This window comes from Prenolepis imparis, unplaced genomic scaffold (assembly GCF_030444845.1).
Source record: "Prenolepis imparis isolate NDT839.2.m4 unplaced genomic scaffold, iyPreImpa1.0 SCAF_1, whole genome shotgun sequence".
NCBI lineage: Eukaryota > Metazoa > Arthropoda > Insecta > Hymenoptera > Formicidae > Prenolepis > Prenolepis imparis.
The window spans coordinates 3885122-3903862 of NW_028141159.1; the positions used below are offsets into that span (position 1 = coordinate 3885122).

The window sequence follows — 18741 nt, forward strand, 5'->3', positions numbered from 1 at the left end:
TTCCATTTAAAATTAATTTCAACACAGTTTAATCCTGTTTCGGATTTGCAAACGACATCCTATATCGATCCATCCCATAAATACGAGAATATTGCCGAAAAAAGTTTTTAATTGATACATTTAACTTCAAATTCCAACTTTTATTTAATCGCGGAATTGAGACCTTTCGTAAAAGCGAAGTCCCTTTAATTCATCACAAGATAGTAAAGTGAAAAAGTTCATAATGGCAAGAATTCGACTCCGATGTTAGTATGGGGTACGCGAAACAAGGTCAACAAAACTTTCTGCATTCGCAAGGCAAGTAAGCTGAACCTAATCACATTTTCGTGTAGTCGCACACAAACAGTCACGCGAAATAGCATTAATATTTTATCCGGAGAATATTTGCCTTTCGAAAAATTGTGCTTCATATATAAAAAACATGAATCTCCTCTATATACGTGACCTTTATTTACTATTTTCTGCATTATTGTATGCCGTACATTCCGCGTGATTTTTATTATCTTTTCGAGCAAAGCAGTGGAAGATAATATCGAAAGTGTCGCGAGATTACGGCCCCCCTCCCCCTCCCTTCCTCTCAATTTCATTTCCAAAAATTCTTCAGCGCGCTATAAACTTTTTACACTTCACGGTCGTAAATATTTGGCCGCTTAGTCGCGGGTTTTTCTCCTTTACTTCTCATGGTCGATAAAACATCGACTCGCGCTACTGTTCGCTTATTGCTACTGCTGCTATCGAATAAGACGTTTATATCTTATAAAAGAAAACATTTTCATTGTTTGTTGCTTACTATGTCACAAGAGATATATGATATATTGTTTTTCAAAAAATACGTAAACTATACGCTTTGCAAATCAAAATAACGAAGAAGAGAGAATAAAATTATATTCTACATTCTTTTTAATATTATTTTTATATTTTCTCTTTTTTGAGAAACGCGAAAAAAAATAACATAAAACAACAAAAATTGCAAGTATTATAGCGAAGGCGGACGATATCAACGATGAAGTTTTGTTCATGTTTTGCACATATGCAACTTGTGCATTACGTGACCGATATATGCGTCGTGAACTTTTTACATCGCGACACGTTGCATCGATTAATCATAGCAATATATTGCAGAAACTCTTGTTTCGAAACGGCCGCGCCCTTCCGCTTGACGAATGTTTATGCACTTTGTCAGCGTCTGATGACGTTAATTATCTTGATTAATTGCCCGCCCTTAATTAAGACTTTCTCAGTTCTCTGTATGTATAAATTATCGCAATGACACGCGGATGTTCGCATGACTCGAACGGCTTTCCTCGTAGATTTGAAATCCGAAATGTGAAATTCATAGAAATTCAATCTGATACATTCCATTCATCGCGGAACGAAAGAAATGCAGTATTCATTGTTACCGCCATTGTCGGCCGCGAAATGAAACTCTTGCCTTTCATCGATCAGAAATCGCGTATTTTATGTATCTCCGCAAAGTCCGTCGAATAATGTCGACGTCCGAATTGGGAATCCATATGCCAATTTCGCGTCATTTCAGACGGGAAAGCGAACCGTGAAAAAATTCGCACTTTTTTATTCATCCCGAGTTTCGCTTTCAGCTGAGCTCAGCGTGTCTGATCGATTGTTATACACATTACGTCGACACACAGTGTATAACACGAGAAAAAAAAACGTATTACACAAGCACTTCAAATTTAATATATCATCACACTGTTCACTAGTAGAAGCGAAAGAATTTACATGAATTCCAAAAAAATTATTTTAGATTGAAAAAAATGGACAAAGAAATAAAATAAAAATTAATTCTTGTTCATTTATTACGTTATCTATTCGATATTTGCAAAAAAATTCGTAATAACTTTGTAATGTCAACTGCGACATCTCATGGTTTTTGAAACAAAAATTAATTCGTAGCATCGCTTCGTAATTTTGTTCGCTTTTACTCAAGCTGACACCGCCTGAGAGTGATGAGCGCAGAGAGTGATTGCACTATATACCGTAAGTTTTTAGTCTTTGTCGCAAGGTGCAATTACGTTGCGCCAATGAGTCAACCATGACAAAACGCATCCGTGTGACCCATACATAAAGAGCACCGACGTAGCGGAAACGGAAGTGCATCGAGAGAAGATGTGAGAGAAACGCGTGGGCTATGCATAACCGGTGCACAACCTTTGTCACGCAAAAACCTTCATCATTAGATTTTAGAAAAAGCAAAAAGAGATTTGAACGGCAAAAATAATAATGGGATTATTTTCGCTTAATTTTAGTACCTACTAAAATTTTGCTAAAATTTTATTGAATTATCTCGCAGACATCTTTCGGTGTTCTTTTTATAAAGATAATTGCAAATAAGTTATTCACAAAGATAATCATATCACATTAATAAATTAAAATTTTTTATTCTGTGCGGAATATAATTTTGTTTGCAAACTTCTTTTTCAACTACAAATATATATTTTTCAACCTCTTATAAACCTCAAAAAGATTGAAACAATATTTCTGTTTACTTGATGGAGAGATTGCGATTTAAAATTGCACATTCTCACGCAATTCTTGATGCAACTTTTTAAATTGATATTTTTATTCGATGCGCAGCACGCGTGATCATTTGAAAATTATAAAATTATAACTCTGTTGTATAAATGTTTACACGCAATACAACTATGATCGAATCCATTATAACAAATTTTAATGGACAAATCCCTTTCTAAAAAACGCATGTTAAGTCCATTCTCGCAAGTATTGTTGCATCTTTTCCGCGATGCTTATTGACTATCTCGATTCGCATTGTGCGTTATATTCGTAGCATCGAGAGATTGTCATCGCGAGAGTTGGTACTTTGACAGTTTGTTTAAAATAAAATAAAATAAAATAATATGTTTTAAATAATATGTTATCAGCTGATAACTGTCAAAAATATTAATCGAATTTAAAGTATTAAAACATATTATTTAAAACATATAATTTTATTTTATTTTATTTTGAACTGTAAAACTACTAACCCTCGCGATGACAGCCTCTCGATTCTACGCATATAACGCACAATGCGAATCAAAACAGTCAATCAGCATCGCGGAAAAGATGCAACAATACTTGCGAGAATCGACTTAACATGCGCCTTTTTTTGAAAGGGATGTTATAATATTTTAAATTCGATTAATATTTTTGACAATTATCAGCTGATTTCTGTCAAAAAATATTAATCGCGGCTAAGATATTATAACATATTATTTAAAATATATTACTCTATTTTAATACTTTCAACATATAGTATACATCTCCATTACCCCGCTATAGAAATATTATAAAATAAACAATTTCTCACTCACCAATACGTACAGTAGCGGAGTTGTAGTCCACAGCACATTGATCTGTAAACAAAATATTCAAATTATGTATATACTATTGGCTGTCATCGCGAAGGTTAACAGTTTTAAAAGTTGTTTAAAATAAAATTAAATAAAATTAAATAAAATCTTTGAATAAAATGACGCGCCTGCACGCGCTTGTGTTGTCTAGTGATATATAAAGTGCGTGTTATTTTTTATTGTTTTTGACTCGTATTTATGATTTTATGTTAATGATTAAGTGATTGCGCGACGAAAAGGCTAACCGTAGTGAGAAATTGTTGACTCGTACTACTTAATCTATCTATATTCTTACTTTGCGTATAATAAAATTATGATATATAAAGTGCATATCATTTTTTATTGTTTTTGATTGGCATTAATGATTTTATGTTAATAATTAAGTAATTGCGCGACGAAAAGGCTAAACGTAGTGAGAAATTATTGACTCGTACTACTTAATCTATCTACATTCTTATACTTTGCGTATATATAATAAAATAACGATATATAAAGTGCGTGTTATTTTTTTATTATTTTTGACTCGTATTTATTATTTTATGCTCATGGCAGAGTAATTGCGCGACAAAATGGCTGAATCCTTTCCTTTTCTAAAAAAGATATGTAACATATGTAAAATCGATACTCGCATATATCAAAGTTTATTGTCGTTTTTCCGCGATGCTCATTGGCTGTCAAGATTCGCGTTGTGTGTTATATTCGTAGCATCGAGAGGCTGTCATCGCGAGAATTAGTAGTTTGACAGTTTGTTTAAAATAAAATTAAATAAAATAATAATATTAGTTTTAAATAATATGTTGTAATACTTTAAACTCGATTAATATTTTTGAACGTTATCAGCTGATTTCTATCAAAAAATATTATATATATAATCGAGAATAAGATATTATAACATATTATTTACAACATATTACTATTTTAATTTTTAACATATTATTTTAAAAATTAGCAAATTAACGCTCTAATCAGCTAATTTCTATGAAAAAATATTAATCGAGTTTAAACAAATTTTATATTATTTTTAAAAAAATATTTTTTTTAACGTAAAAAAAATGTGTTGTTCTAGTTTTAATAAACAATGCGAAAAATACATCAAATCTACTGTAATCACATTTCGTATTTCGTTTGATATTACATTGTTGCGAGTGCATATTATTAAGTAAATATTATTTGTATTTGTTCATTCATATTTATTCTCTCCATCTTTTCGAAAATTATTTGTCAATTTCTTCTCGTTTTACAGCGTGAAGTGGAGTAACGAATTCAATTAATACGACTGTCTATGAGATTTGTCGAAACAATACCGAGAAAATACATTTATTTTATAAATCACTTTGAAACTCTCGATAACACTGCATGAGAGAGGACGATTCTTTTCGGTCGACTTGATCGAAGTCACGTTTGCAGCTGGCAATTTGCGGTTATTGGTTATCTTTTTGACAGGTGTTCTTACGATTGAACTACCCGCTACCCGCATTTTCTTATCGCTGCTTCTGCCTTTGTCATAATCCTTCAAAATTTTTTTGTTAATACAAATTTTATACGCATGCGCAATTGCCGGCGGTTAGTGGCTTTTATAAAGAAATAAAATATCTTTAACGCGTACACACACACACGCAATAAATAAAATTATAAAAATTTGATTTTTAATTTAATTCTTCCTTTCTTAATAATAAATAATTGTTGACATTCGATTATTTTTAACTATATTAGATATTCATATTACACGTACAATAATCGCGTTTTTTTAATGTGCTTTATTCTATTCTAAAACTCTTTGTTGCGTGAATTATGGATGTCGATCGAGCTCTTTTTAAAATATTTTAAAATCTTGTACAATGCACGTCATTGAGTATACCAGTGAAGTTAATCGTACTTTCAACTCATTTTGTGAATAAATATTTGCCGCATGCGTGTGCTGTTTGCTCGCATCGAGCGGAACGTACGAGTGAGTTTGCGCGTCAACGTTGAATGAGATGTGTGAAGCTATACTCTCAAATGCATATATTATCAATGGCGTCATTTTTAAACAAATTTTCAAACAAAAACAATTTATATTAGAAAATGATAGAGTTCCGTGAATAAATGAGAATTTAAGCAACGTCATAAAAAGGTATAATTAAAAATAGATAAATATCTATTTAAAATGAAATAATTCAAGCGTAAGATATTATATAGTTATGTTTTTCTCTAATAAAAATTAGGAAATAATTCTGAGGTATAATATAAATAATCAAACTCATTGTTAATTTAAAGTAATATAATTATGCATCTTTTTTATTATTCTTTTACTAAAGTAAAAAAAACTGAATTTTTAATATCTACAATATGAAGCAATGAGAAATTCAGATATATTCTAGCAATTATGTGTAATCTTATAATATATCGTAATTTTTATCACGTTTGTATAAAATAATACTATTTTGTTTCTTACAGGATGAAAAGAACCAAATACTTACGACCAACGCGTGGTTGAAATTGGTGAGTAAAATAAAATCTTTTTATCTTCTCTCTTTGCAATCGCTTTATTGCAGCTGATTCTTATAAGAAGAAATGTTTTAATATTGAAATTTTAATACTATAAAAACTTACATGCAAAAAATGTTGCATGTTATAAATTAAAATTTTTTAAATTATAATGATAACAATTTTGATATCAAAGATAGAATATATAGAAAAATTTTAATCATTTGTATAAAACGCAAAAGTGCTTGCGTAATTTTCATTGAGAATTCTCATTAAAATTTTCATTAGTTCTTAGCAAAACTTCATGTTCCATAGAAAAAAACATACTTTAATAAATGGTCTCCATTACTAAGTTTATGATCTGTACTTTTAAATGACTGTAAAAAAAATTATATAAATACCTACATAAAATATACTTAATTTTTACAGATAGAGAGTTCCTAAGCTCTTAATGATCATATACTTCCTTAATTTCAAATAAACACGAATGTATTATATATGCAGTAAACGGTAAATACGTGATTATATGCATAAATTCCTCTATTCATTTTCATAGCCATACCGTGTTGGAGTAAACGACACGTTGAAAATGCGTTCGCGGTAATTCTCTCTCGGCGAAATAGTCAGTTAACAGAAAATCAATAACTGTACTGGTTACTTTTCCATCGCCTGCGGTCTTCCCATTTTACGTGGGGATGCGTAACATCACTGATAAAAAATACATCTGCCATCGCGCGCCGCGAAGAAGCGAAAGCTGCATTAGAGGAAAAAATGCAGCGAAAATTCGAGTGAATATAGTATGTGGTTACGGTCAATAATTACATTTCAAATATGCAATTCTCATGGAATACGAGAAAAGAAGAATTGGGAAAAGTTTGCTTTTTCCAATTTTCACAAAATCTTTTAGAGAGATCTCGCGAATTTAATTAAGCAATTCTACTCTACTCTGTTTGTGTAAAAATGGTTTATTCTGCGCCGTTTGTATAAATTATGACGTGAGTTAAATTTTGGAAATGTTTTGTTAAAACCGTTAGCCTTGCAAATTTCACAGCCTTGCAGTTTTAATTCTAAAATATTAATATTAAACAAGAGCCTATAGAAAAAGAAAGAGAGAGAGAGAAGAGAGCATTAATATGATTTTATTTATAATGTAAAAAACAAATGTATATATACAAAATGCATTGTAATAGTAAATTCAATCTTTGTTTATGGCAAATGCAAATGGATAAGATGAAAATGAAAAAATCTGTATTAATGTTATAGGATTAAATTTATGAAGGTTGAAAATTTGACTCACGTCACTTTTACTTATTAACTCGTTTACGACACACAGATCTATTTACGGATTCTCTCATTATACTATCGATCGTATCGCATGGGCGGACAATCAGTAGATCAGAAACGCGAGAGTGCGGCGGCTGCTATTGTCGTTTCGTCTCGCCGTGCATCGATTGCATTGTAGACGAACATCCGCGCGCCGACCACTTCTTTTCTTCAACCTTCCTAAGAAGATGCTCCGTGTTTTCCCTCGGGTGCAAAAAAAAAAGAAACGTAAAAGCATAGTATGGGAGTAAGAACGTGAGAATAGACGGGTAAAAGGAAGAGACTGTAAGTAGGTAGGATACGATAGAAGAGAGTTCGAGAAAATCGAGTACGCAAAACGATGCAGTCGGAGTCTGCGATCTCCTTTTGTCACATTCCACCTTTTCCCTCTTATTTTTTTTGTTAACTCGTCTCTCTTCCTTTTCGCCTATTTTCCTCGGCAACGAATTGGAAAAAATGTTGAATGTTGCTCTTTATCTTGACATCATCGATCGGGGTAAGAGAATAATATAGTTTAATGTGTCATCATTTGGAGTTTATAAAAAAGTTTGATGAATCCGCTCCGAATGTAAAATATACATAAAAGCTTTTTAACTATCGTGTCGTTTTTTTATCGCAGTATTTGTTTGTGCTGTCAAAACTGCAAGTAACTTATCTTTTACCGCATGGTGATTAATTATTTACTCTCTTTGCCTTCAATGTTTGCACGGTCACGAGATAATCCTGGCTGGACTTTTTCATCGCGAGCTTTTCACAAGTTCGTTCGTGGTTCCTGAAAAAGGTCGGTACACATTCTGGCCGTAATTAATTTGGGATTTCATCCGGAAAGCGCCGTGTCTCCTCGTTGTTATAATTCTTATCTCGTTCGTATATGATGCAATATCGATCTTCTGAGTTTATAGCTACTTTATTGTCTCTAAGGATTCGATTTCTGATCGGTAAAGAGAAGCCTTTCTCTTTCGTTTCTTACTTCCGCCTTGACGAATTTCTTTCATCTACGTTGCCTCATGCGACTCCTTTCTCCTTCTTCCCTCTTTTATTCGTATACTTTGACTGTATCTTTTTTATTACGTTGTCCTTTTTGCTCGAATTGTTGTACTAGTTGCAATAAAAAGTCACGGACAGCTGTAAGATCCTTCTTAATAATATCGAGTCAAAGAAGAAACGGAGACTGTAAAGAACTCTTCGTTGTTAATTCATTAGCGCGAAGCTCTTGTATTGAATCTTGACTTTTTTAATTTATAGAAGTATAAGATTTATCTTCAGACAATAGAATAAATTATCAAAAGATATTAATTCTAGGCAGAATCTTACTCACCTTCGAATACGGTTATATTTATTGTTTATTAAAAAATAGTATGATATTTCAAACGATATTGTTGAGGCTTAGTTTAAAATGAAATATTATCATCCTCATCTTATCAGTTAAGATGGTGCCATTATTTATTGCATAAACTGTCTTTTCAAGTTAATCAAAAACTTTCAAATTTGCTAAGCTAAATGGAATTTTAAAACAGTGGAAGCGATCTCATGTTTATTATTAGACGACACATTTAATGTATTTATTGCCTATGCGATATAGACGTTTGTTATTATTCTGCTAATTAAAAAAAATAACTGAGATATTATATTTAGAAAAATAACTGAGATATATAAATAACGTACTATAATTTTCATATTGTACAAATACGCGTGTTCACAATTTCGCAAGAAAACATAATGTTGTAAATAGGACTCTTATAAAATTTATTATTTACCAGATCGACTCTCTTTCAGTTCGTTGAATAATTCATTGATAGATAGCCGATACGCGCAGCTGCGGTTTCCAGAATAGGTTAATACTATAATGCACTTTATTCGTGCGAATTCATATCAGAGCACCATACGAATTATGGTAATATTAATCGACGCTCCAAATCTACATGACAAGTGAAAATGTCGACCATAATAGAGTAGACATCTTTTGACATAATGCTCATTTTAAATAAGTTTCTTATATCGGTTTATAAATTAACTGCGACTATTAGTTCAATTTAATTCTGGATTTCATTAGAGCAACTCGTTTAATATTTTATTTTGAGAATTATGAACTTAGCCAAATTATTCGTCGAGAATCAATTTTAATCATCTCCAGACTTACAGCTGTATTATTTTCCAGGAATATCGTTACTTTTGTATAAAATCTTTGGACAAGTTAGTTAATTGCTTAACAAAATTTTATTACCGACGCGTATTAATTTCACAATTTGTTATTCTAACATTAAATTAAATGTCTTTATATAAGCCTGTTTAAAATCAATTAAAAAAGATCAATTTTCATTTTCGTTTATCTGTTTTTATCGACAATAACAAAGGGGTTCATCAGTTTTTCTGATATTTTTTAGTACATATAATTGTGTTACATATAATTGTGAGAAAGGGCAATAATTCTGGAATACATTAATCTATGAGCGTTGCTTATAGCATTTGCGGATAAATAGCTACGCGAGAAGCACGAGACGGCACTTCTCGTGCTCTCGGCAAATAGTGATCCCAAGGTGTTACAGGAATCGGGAGTTTGTGCGACGTTCTCGAATACGAGCGGGAATAACGTAGCTTGCGACACGATGACAAAGTGTCCAAATAATTGCGCGTGTGCATCCTCGATTCGCCGAGAACGAGATCAGCTACGATATCAGTCGCTTTTGCGTGCGAACGTACAAAGGGCCGACGAAAAGGGCTCGATGAGAGAACCAGACAGGAGACGAAGGGAAGGAGAGACAGCCACACGTAACATCATCACGTATGAACATGTCGCTCGTGTGTTGGCACGATGTAGCTAAAATATAGGGAGTCGAGAACGTTGTCACATTCACGTTTCAGCGCTAGTAGAAACGTCGTCGTTACATCGTATCTATATCTCTCGTTACACTCGCATTTTAGATCAAGCGTTTCGCACGAGCAATCGACTAGAAATGGCACTAATAATTGAGACTTCAAAATATATAGCTGCAATTATGATGAAATGTTTAACGCGTTAAAGTTTAATGTTATCTATTATATGTATACAATCAATAACGACTCTACATTGATATTATAATATATTAATATCACGAATAATGTATATATCGATTGCGCGTGCGGTGACAGAATTACGTTGACAAGTCTCGAACATGCAAAAAAATAATTACATTTTTTTTGTCTCTATAGTCAGGAACGTTGGTACTTAGAAAATTAAACGAATAATTCTTGAAACGCAATATCTATATAATATATTAGAAGACAAGGAAGAAAGGTAACGGGGGGGGGTTGCTCGTAGGATTAAATTAAAACTTACATTACAATTCGAGAATCTTTGTTCTTTGAAGATAGCTTGCTTGTTATATTTTATGCCGGTCGGTGTTTCCTTGAATATCATTTATTTCCAAAAGCGCAGTCAGACATTGTTATTCAAGTATTTATAGTTGCTATGGTTGTAAGATGGAGATGCAATTGGCAACAATGGCGATAAAAACGCGAAAGGGGCGATATCAATGATAACGCCAATTTAGATTATTATATTTGGATGAGATAGATACTTTAATCGTAGCTCATATATTCTATCGATCGTTTAAATTCGCTCAAACTGCGTTGCTCCTATCATACGTCTCTTTATCGTGATCTCAGAATGGACCGATTCGAGTCCATTTCGAGATCCAATTTCGAAGTCGGTAAATCAACTGTCAGTAGGTCGGCATCAAAGTTTATCTTGATAAATGCTCTCGCGAAAACGACTTGGCGAAAAAAAAAAGAGAGAGAGAGAGAGAAGGAGAAAGAAAAAATTCTGAAAGTGACCCTCGGGAGAACCACGCGAGAATAGCGATAATTATCTTCTCTTCTATTTTGCTCTTTCAATCGCACCCTCGTACATCCCGGCAACATCCGACATTTTTCTTCCCGCGTTCATTCGATATTCGTCGAGAGTTAGCAATTTCGATTCACTGGGCCCCTTGTTGCGCGCCCACATTTCATGCCGGATTGCGCAGGAGATGCAATTGCCGAGAAATGGTTCTCCAAAAAGAAAGCAAATTCGCGTCCGTAACTCGCGCTTTGATCGAGTTTTCACGCATATCTTCGGCGATAAAAAATAGATAAATAATATTCTCTCTGATGTGTCTGACTTTTATCACCGCGAGAGAATGTAATATGAAAAGAGGAAAATTAATGGAATATCCGGAAATTATTAACGTACGGTATAGTAATTTTAGTTTTCTTTTTAACCTCGGAATAGAGACGCAACGATCTCATTATGCTGATTTTTCGAGCAAAAGATGTTAGAAAAGTTCGTAAAAATCCCGGATCCATTTATTGTGGTGAATCAGACTACGTCTTGACGTTTCTCTACGGCTTGACAGATATATATATATATATATATATATATATATATATATATATATCTTGTATATATATATATATTGCGGGACGAAAGCCACAATAAAAGAGGCGATTCTTTAAGCATGATAAAAGAGAGAGCGATTTACCGCTACGTTTTAAAAGTTCATAATAGTCGGCCTTTGTGTTGGTGAATCTATCTCGATTTACAAGTCATAAAGAGAGAGAGTTCGCGGTGGACAGATCAAACGCGGATGTAAAAGAATGGCGTTAAAGTGCAGTGAATAAAATTGAAATAAGAAGAATATACCAATAATAAATCCTACAATGCCATTCTCTGTGCACAGACGTAGATGTCAAACAATTCTTTGAAATATATTAATATGTGCTCTTTTTTTTAAATTCTCTTTTGAATGAATTTAATTATCTCTCTCTCGTCAATATTAATGCTTCAAAAAAAGACGAATATTAAAAATTCTGCTTCCGTTATTAAAAAGCCGCTTGAATAATTATGTTCAAACTAATTAAATAAATCAGTAAATGAAAGATCGCGTGAAAAGGGGACTCGAGAACCTAGACTATCACTCTCGTACAAGCAGATACGATATTTATTCACGCGAAGCGTATTTGCGGGGACACATATCGGCCATATAGTCATATAGTCACACGTTCACGCACTCGTCGCCTATTGCGAAATGAAATAATTTGCGCGTGTTTAATGGTTTTCGCCGCATTTGAATCGCCGGCGTGCATGTCACGGCGATGATACATTAATCCCTCTAACGATATCCTTGGCCAATTTCCGCCTAACCGGCGATAAATTTTAATGTCATGTTAACGGCATCGTCCTGTTGCCGCATTATCAAGTGCGCCTGCCCTGGGTGTGACGAAATTGCACTGTTATGGTTTACCGTTAAGCCCGCGTCGCCCACGTAATGTTACGCGTAATCGCAAATAATTAATCACTGTTACAAACGATAGCTCAACATTTTGTCTAGCGTTCGCTCGCCTCAATATACTTGCTTTCCGTTTAACTCGCGATCCGATAAAAAAGCGTGTGCGTGTTGTAGGAGTATGTGTTTCTCTCTTTTTTCGATTGCAGCGTCAATAAGATTTATTCTTCACTCCTTTGCCAGAAATTTATTTCGATATTGGCCGAGATAACGTCTGCGAGACGTAAAATTTCTTCTCATTTTCTATTTTCTTGCGGCAAAGCTTGGATTAATATAAAAATTGTGCAAACGCTTAATCATTTTATTCGGTTTTTATGTACGATGTATGTAATTACTTGACGTAAAGAGAAGTTTTACCTGTTACAAAGTTGTGACCAGTAACGATAAAATCTTTTGGTATCGTTCCGACTTTAATCCGCTGGAAGAAAAAAAAGAAAGAAAGAAAAAAAAAAGAAAAATTGCTTTATCTACTTTCTCTACCGCGAGAAAACTGTTAAGTCATAACTGAGCGTCAATTTATACCCTCGCTGAGCACTCGCGAAGTTTCTTACGTTTCTCGACGACGCAACGAAGTATCGTTACGTGATGGCGACTCGCCAAAGTAAAAGCGTCGCGATATCAAACGTTTTTACGACGCGCTCTCGCTTTTTATAAGTATACACACCCACGAGTCCGACTGTTTCATTTCCTCGTGGAAATACCGCATCGCGCGTGAAACATGAATGATTGTCCGGACCATTTGGCTGTAAAATGTCCAAGTCTCATACGTGATGCCCCTCTGATCTTTTACGGGTTTGAATAACAGAGTTACACTTGAATGACAGAAACAAATTACACGTATAAAATAATTCAACAGGCCGTCGTTGACTCTCCCGCATTTCGCGATGATGCATTTCGATGATGAAACGCAGCATATCATGCACGCAAGTTCCGGAATATAAATAAGGGGACAAGGTGGCGTGAACCCCCGGATAAGTACTTATTTTGAATTAATTTTCAAAATCATAGAGCGAGAAAAGGTGCGTCGAAAGAGAACAATGGTTCTCCGGTCGCCGGCTGAAACGCAGCAACAGGTTTTTAACAGAAATTCTTATTCGCATGGTTGTCATAAATTTCCGTCCCGCGACATCGTACAATTACAAAACGTTTTCGTCCGCTATATCGTCCGATTGTATCGGCTCGGGGACGATATTCGAACGGGGATCGAAACACGGTAGGACGAATCTTTCTTCGACGGTAAACTCATTCCGTAAACGATTACGGTCGGAAGTTGGTTTGATGGACTTTTGATTGGCCGCCGTTCCGTAAATTCCGGGCGGGCCTGGCAATTAGCAGAGGAAAGTCGAGAAAGATTAAAAACGACACCGTAATCTTTGCTAAGGTAGGTTGAGTTTCATTCCTGGGACGCTCTCTCGTACATTCCGAGACAATAGAATTCTCTCTGTCGGAGAAGAGCGCGATGGAAAACGATGATAAGGCTTTCTCAATTAGTTGTAGTATTTTCAAGATAAATATATGTAATGAAGACTTATTCACACATACACACACGTACGTACGGATGTCTCGTGATAATTACATTTCGCCGTAGAAAAGAGGAGAGATGAGAAGAATAAAATAAACTTAGAGAAAAAAAGGAACACACAAGAAGAAAAAACACAGTGAAAATTGGGGAAATTTTAGCTATTTGCAATAATGCATAAAATATAGAGCAGATTGGAGGACACATTCGCAAGGAAATATAAAAACCGGGGAACGTTCATACATATTCATACGTAGAAAGTAGAGATATACAAATTCAACGGATATGCAAATCTGTTACTCCGGAAACATGGAAGTTTAAGTAACGAATATTTATCAGTTTACTCCAGTTTCCCAGAGACTTTCGCGAAAACTAGTCTTCTTAATTTGGACGGTAAGCAGCGGTAAAAATTTACTTCGCGCGACGTATTTTCATTTCAGAATTACTCCTCATTTTCAGTATGGTCTCGCAACGCGGTTTATCGCTCCATTCCTCCATGTCGACGGCCGATAGCCGTTGTTGAGAACTTTATTCCCTTCGCGTCCGACTTATAACGCACATAACTCCTCGTTATACTCTTATATCTCACGGCACAAGTAAGCGTAAAAGGCGCCACCGACGATAAAACGTGCCGCATATTTGGGACATTTAATTAACGAAACATTTCTTCTTCTCCCCCCTCTTTCCCCTCTCTCACCCCTTCTCTCTCTTTCCCCTTCTCTCTTTCTCTCTGATTCATCACCATCTGTTTTCCGCGAAAACGCGAAAATGACACATGCGCTGGCAAGTTTTTTACGTCGGCACAAATATTTGCATACTTCCTAGATTTATCATAGCGCGGTCGAAAGTTTTTATATCACGATATACGCACTAGAGCCGGGGCGCGATGCGTCGAACTGGAGATGTAACATTGTGTGTGCTCGACGCGTATGCAGCGAACAAGCAGGTCATACGGTAGGAAGGATACGTTTTATATTCCCCAGAGATATATGAATAATAAAATATTTGCGAATGAGTAAACTGAAAATTTTTAGGGCGTTTCCGTCGTTACGGCAACGCGACGTGTGCGACGAGCTCGCGCAGAGAATGAACGGCGTAATGAACAGTTAAGCTGTTTGCCAAATGTTTCTCGTAAAATTGGCGAGAAGTGTTTGCTGCATAAACAAACGGTTGATGAGCGCGAATCATCTCGAATAATCGCAACAGAGCGCGATTAATAAAATCATTCTTTTTTTTCTTTTTTAATAATTGATGTTATTTCTCGGTGATGAGAGTTTTAATAAACGCAATAGATTAAATCGCTACGTTATCGTTTATTGTTTATTTCAATCTGCCACGGAGCTATTTGTGTGGAACACCGTCGAGTACTCGATGATGATTTGATTCGAATTTGATAAGAATTTAATGAAGTAAGGATAAACCCATAAAATATTTGCCGTCGAGACGCTATACACATTTTCGTGCTAGCACCAGAAAGAACCGTGTACATATTAGCCCGACAAAGAGCCGATCGGCGAGAACATGTTTATGTCGACACAAGCCTATTTATCCGAGTATCGGTTAACGATCGACGACGTTGTTCAGCATCCCCGGAGGACACCGATAATACACGGCCGACCAGGAAGGATGCGTTTATCACTCGTTTACCAAGAGATAACTCCGTTTGATTCTTTGTAACGTCCGCTAACGCCGGTGAATTACGTTTATAGCTCGGCAGAGACACATTAAACGTGCATCTTCGAAGAACAGACCATGTATCTGTGTGAATCTCACGTACTTTTCGCGGTTGGTGAGCTGTTTCTCTGATCGATCCGACAATGAGACAAATCTTTAAGCAACAAACTGATTACGTTTTTCAATATTCAATTTTAACTTTTAATTTTAAATGAAAATACATTTGACAGAATATATTTAAGACATATTTAAACAATTTAGTTTATTTAAATTATACAGCCTTACGATAGAAAATTTTCTTTCTTTCCCTTTTCTCAATACACGATTTTTTTCTCAATTATTATATATACAATAAAAATATATTTTTAATACATTCTATCATACAAAATTGTAAAATATTATTTATAATTGCTATTACGAGTAGTCTCGAATATATTTCTATAGTTGAAATTATCATTAAAATTATGCTTCAAGGTAATTGTGTCGAATTTAATACATATCACACCTTTCTATTTGATAACATGCAACTAACATTGTAAATTTACTAATTCGAATTCGAAGTTGTTAATCGACAATCAGATAAATAGTCGGGCATAAATATTCCCTTAAGAAGGAGGGAAAAAAAGGGGGGTTTAACCTTTTTTTTTTTTTTTTGTAGAAGCCACAATAAATGATCCCGATGTACACACGGGATTTCGAAAGACTAACGCGATAGGCTGATTTGTGTGTTTCTAAACAATGTCCCTGGGGGTTCGACGAGAATTTCGACGGAAACGAAAACGTATGGCAATTCCGGTTAATCGAATCTATTCCCTGATATCGTCGGCACGATTGGCGTCCGTCGTTGAAAAAAAAAAGAGAATTTAATCTCGTACTATTATATGTTACGTATATCCTAAAAGCTATCAAGTGCAACAATAGCTTTTCACTCCACTCATGCAATCTTATACACTCGAAAACAGCGTGAGGAATCAAAAAGCAGTAAAAAAAAACTTACAGCGTTTTATTTCCCGATAAAATGTGTCTGAATCTTTTCAACCATTTTATTTTTTTCAAGCCGCTTCGCGTTATTGCAATTGAAAGGCATCGAATTGAGAGGTAGAGATGCAACAAAACCACTCATTGCAACGCAAAATGCCGTAAAATAATGGACGTGTTTCTACAAAAGCAATATTAATTTTCGCAACACGCGTAAACGAACGTCGTTCATCGCGATGAATATCGCGTTTAAGAATCGCATGGTGATAAATGCGAACTTGAGAATGTTAAATGATGATGATTCGTCAGACAAAAGATATTTGAAGTAATCATGCTGTCTAGAAAATGTGTATATATATGTATATATATATACACACACATACATGATACATATAGTGGGTGCTTAAGGCGACATTTACTCAGGATCACGTCCTTCCTAACTGTCTAATATCCGTAAAGTGCATTCGCTCACTCGCATTAATTTTGCAGTTCTCGACCTGACTCTATCATGCCCAACATCGACCGATCCTTGGAAATGCGTATTTCGATACACACTTATGTACACGTAGGGGCACAGATGTATACATCTATGTGTATACACACGCGCATCATCCATCATAACCTGCTCTTGCTCAACCCCTCGTTGACATTAGCATAGATTCACCTGTGAGACACGATGCGTAGACCACTTGATCCCCCTAATTCGCGTTAATAGGTGCTTTCCATTTACATCAAAGCTCAGATAAATCTCACTTTTGTCTTTCTTTAACATGGATGTGTGGAAAGCAACTAATATCGAGGCATGAAAGACGGAAATCTGATTACAGATCATTGATATAATCCGAATGTAAGGAAAGCATATGATTACACCGATAATGAGATACAATTGGTACATACTGTATTAATTCGTTCGATATTAAGTCTTTCACGTGCAATTTACATTGTTAGATACAAAAACACAACACAATACTCTTGTGCACTGGCGGATCCTGGGGGGGGGGGGATTAACCCCCTTCCTTGCAAATTAAAAGAAACAGTTTTGCTGAATTTGTTTAAAAAATATAAATAAAGAAAAACAAACATTAAAGAGCTATCGACGTCGTTGATCCTGGAATAAAAGCTAATCATGAAACCAAAAATATTAAATAAAATAATTTTGCAAAACCTCCCCCATTATCGACGTCAGGATCCGCTAGTGCTCTTGTGTAATACAGACAAATACAAAAAGTTTTCTATTGTTATTAATAATTGAATATATGAAATTATAAAAAATTTGGAATAAAACGATTAAACGAGTCATTATATATATATATCGTAACATTTCTCGACAAGAGGAACACGTACATATGTGTACTCATAAATCGTGTCTTACGGGACTTAGCTCATATTTAAGACCTGCAATTGAAGTCCTCGATGCCAAGAGAATTTCTCGTTTCCATTAACTCCATTTGATTACAAAACCACAGGAAATAGCCAATCTGATCGCTATACATATATTATTATATACGTATATGTTCAGAATACCCACATTGATCATGGCGATTTAAGTAGTAGATCAAGAAATTATAAAACTGAATTCGAGCGAAAGAACTGGATGTTAAAAAAAATACAGCCACAGAACTTTATTCATTATTAAATTATAAATTATACGTAGGATGCAAATGCGCAATTTTGATGTGCATATACATGTAACACGAGTGATGCTTACTCTTTTAGAAATGCTTCTGCATTTTTGCTTCCTCTAAAGTAACGCGATTTGCTGAAAGCATAAAACTGCGCCGAGATAAGACGCTTAGAGACGGCCGAGTGTGAGGTTAATGGAGACTTTTGCTGATAGGATATCTTACGAGAATATTTCTCAGCTCTTTTCTTTGATTTTGACGTTAAACATCAATCGAGGAAATGTTATGCGATACGTGTTGCATTTGTGCGTGCGTTTGGATTAAACAGTAATTAATTCGAATACGTCATACATAAAAACATTGGATATATGTAAATTACTTTACGCAGAATATTTTAGATCAATTATATGATTTTTTTAGTTGCAAATTTTTTTATTATATATATATTTTTTTTCTTTGCGAAAATATCTTTAATATTTTTTTAAATT

General features: G+C 34.6%; 1 protein-coding gene and 1 long non-coding RNA gene across 9 annotated transcripts in view; one reads left to right on the forward strand and one right to left on the reverse strand.

Moving 5' to 3' along the window:
• The window catches only part of Nachralpha6 (nicotinic acetylcholine receptor alpha6), a 235468-nt gene that overhangs the window by 69754 nt on the left and 146973 nt on the right, over positions 1 to 18741 (forward strand). For all 8 annotated transcript variants that reach the window (XM_083049565.1, XM_083049506.1, XM_083049541.1 and 5 more), the window contains exon 4: positions 5805 to 5849. In XM_083049565.1, the coding sequence (XP_082905691.1) occupies positions 5805 to 5849 (45 nt within the window). The remainder of the gene's footprint in view (positions 1 to 5804; positions 5850 to 18741) is intronic.
• The window catches only part of LOC145942739 (uncharacterized), a 141437-nt gene continuing 125983 nt past the window's right edge, over positions 3288 to 18741 (reverse strand). Inside the window, exon 4 of the long non-coding RNA XR_014426415.1 lies at positions 3288 to 3371. This is a non-coding gene — a long non-coding RNA (uncharacterized LOC145942739). The remainder of the gene's footprint in view (positions 3372 to 18741) is intronic.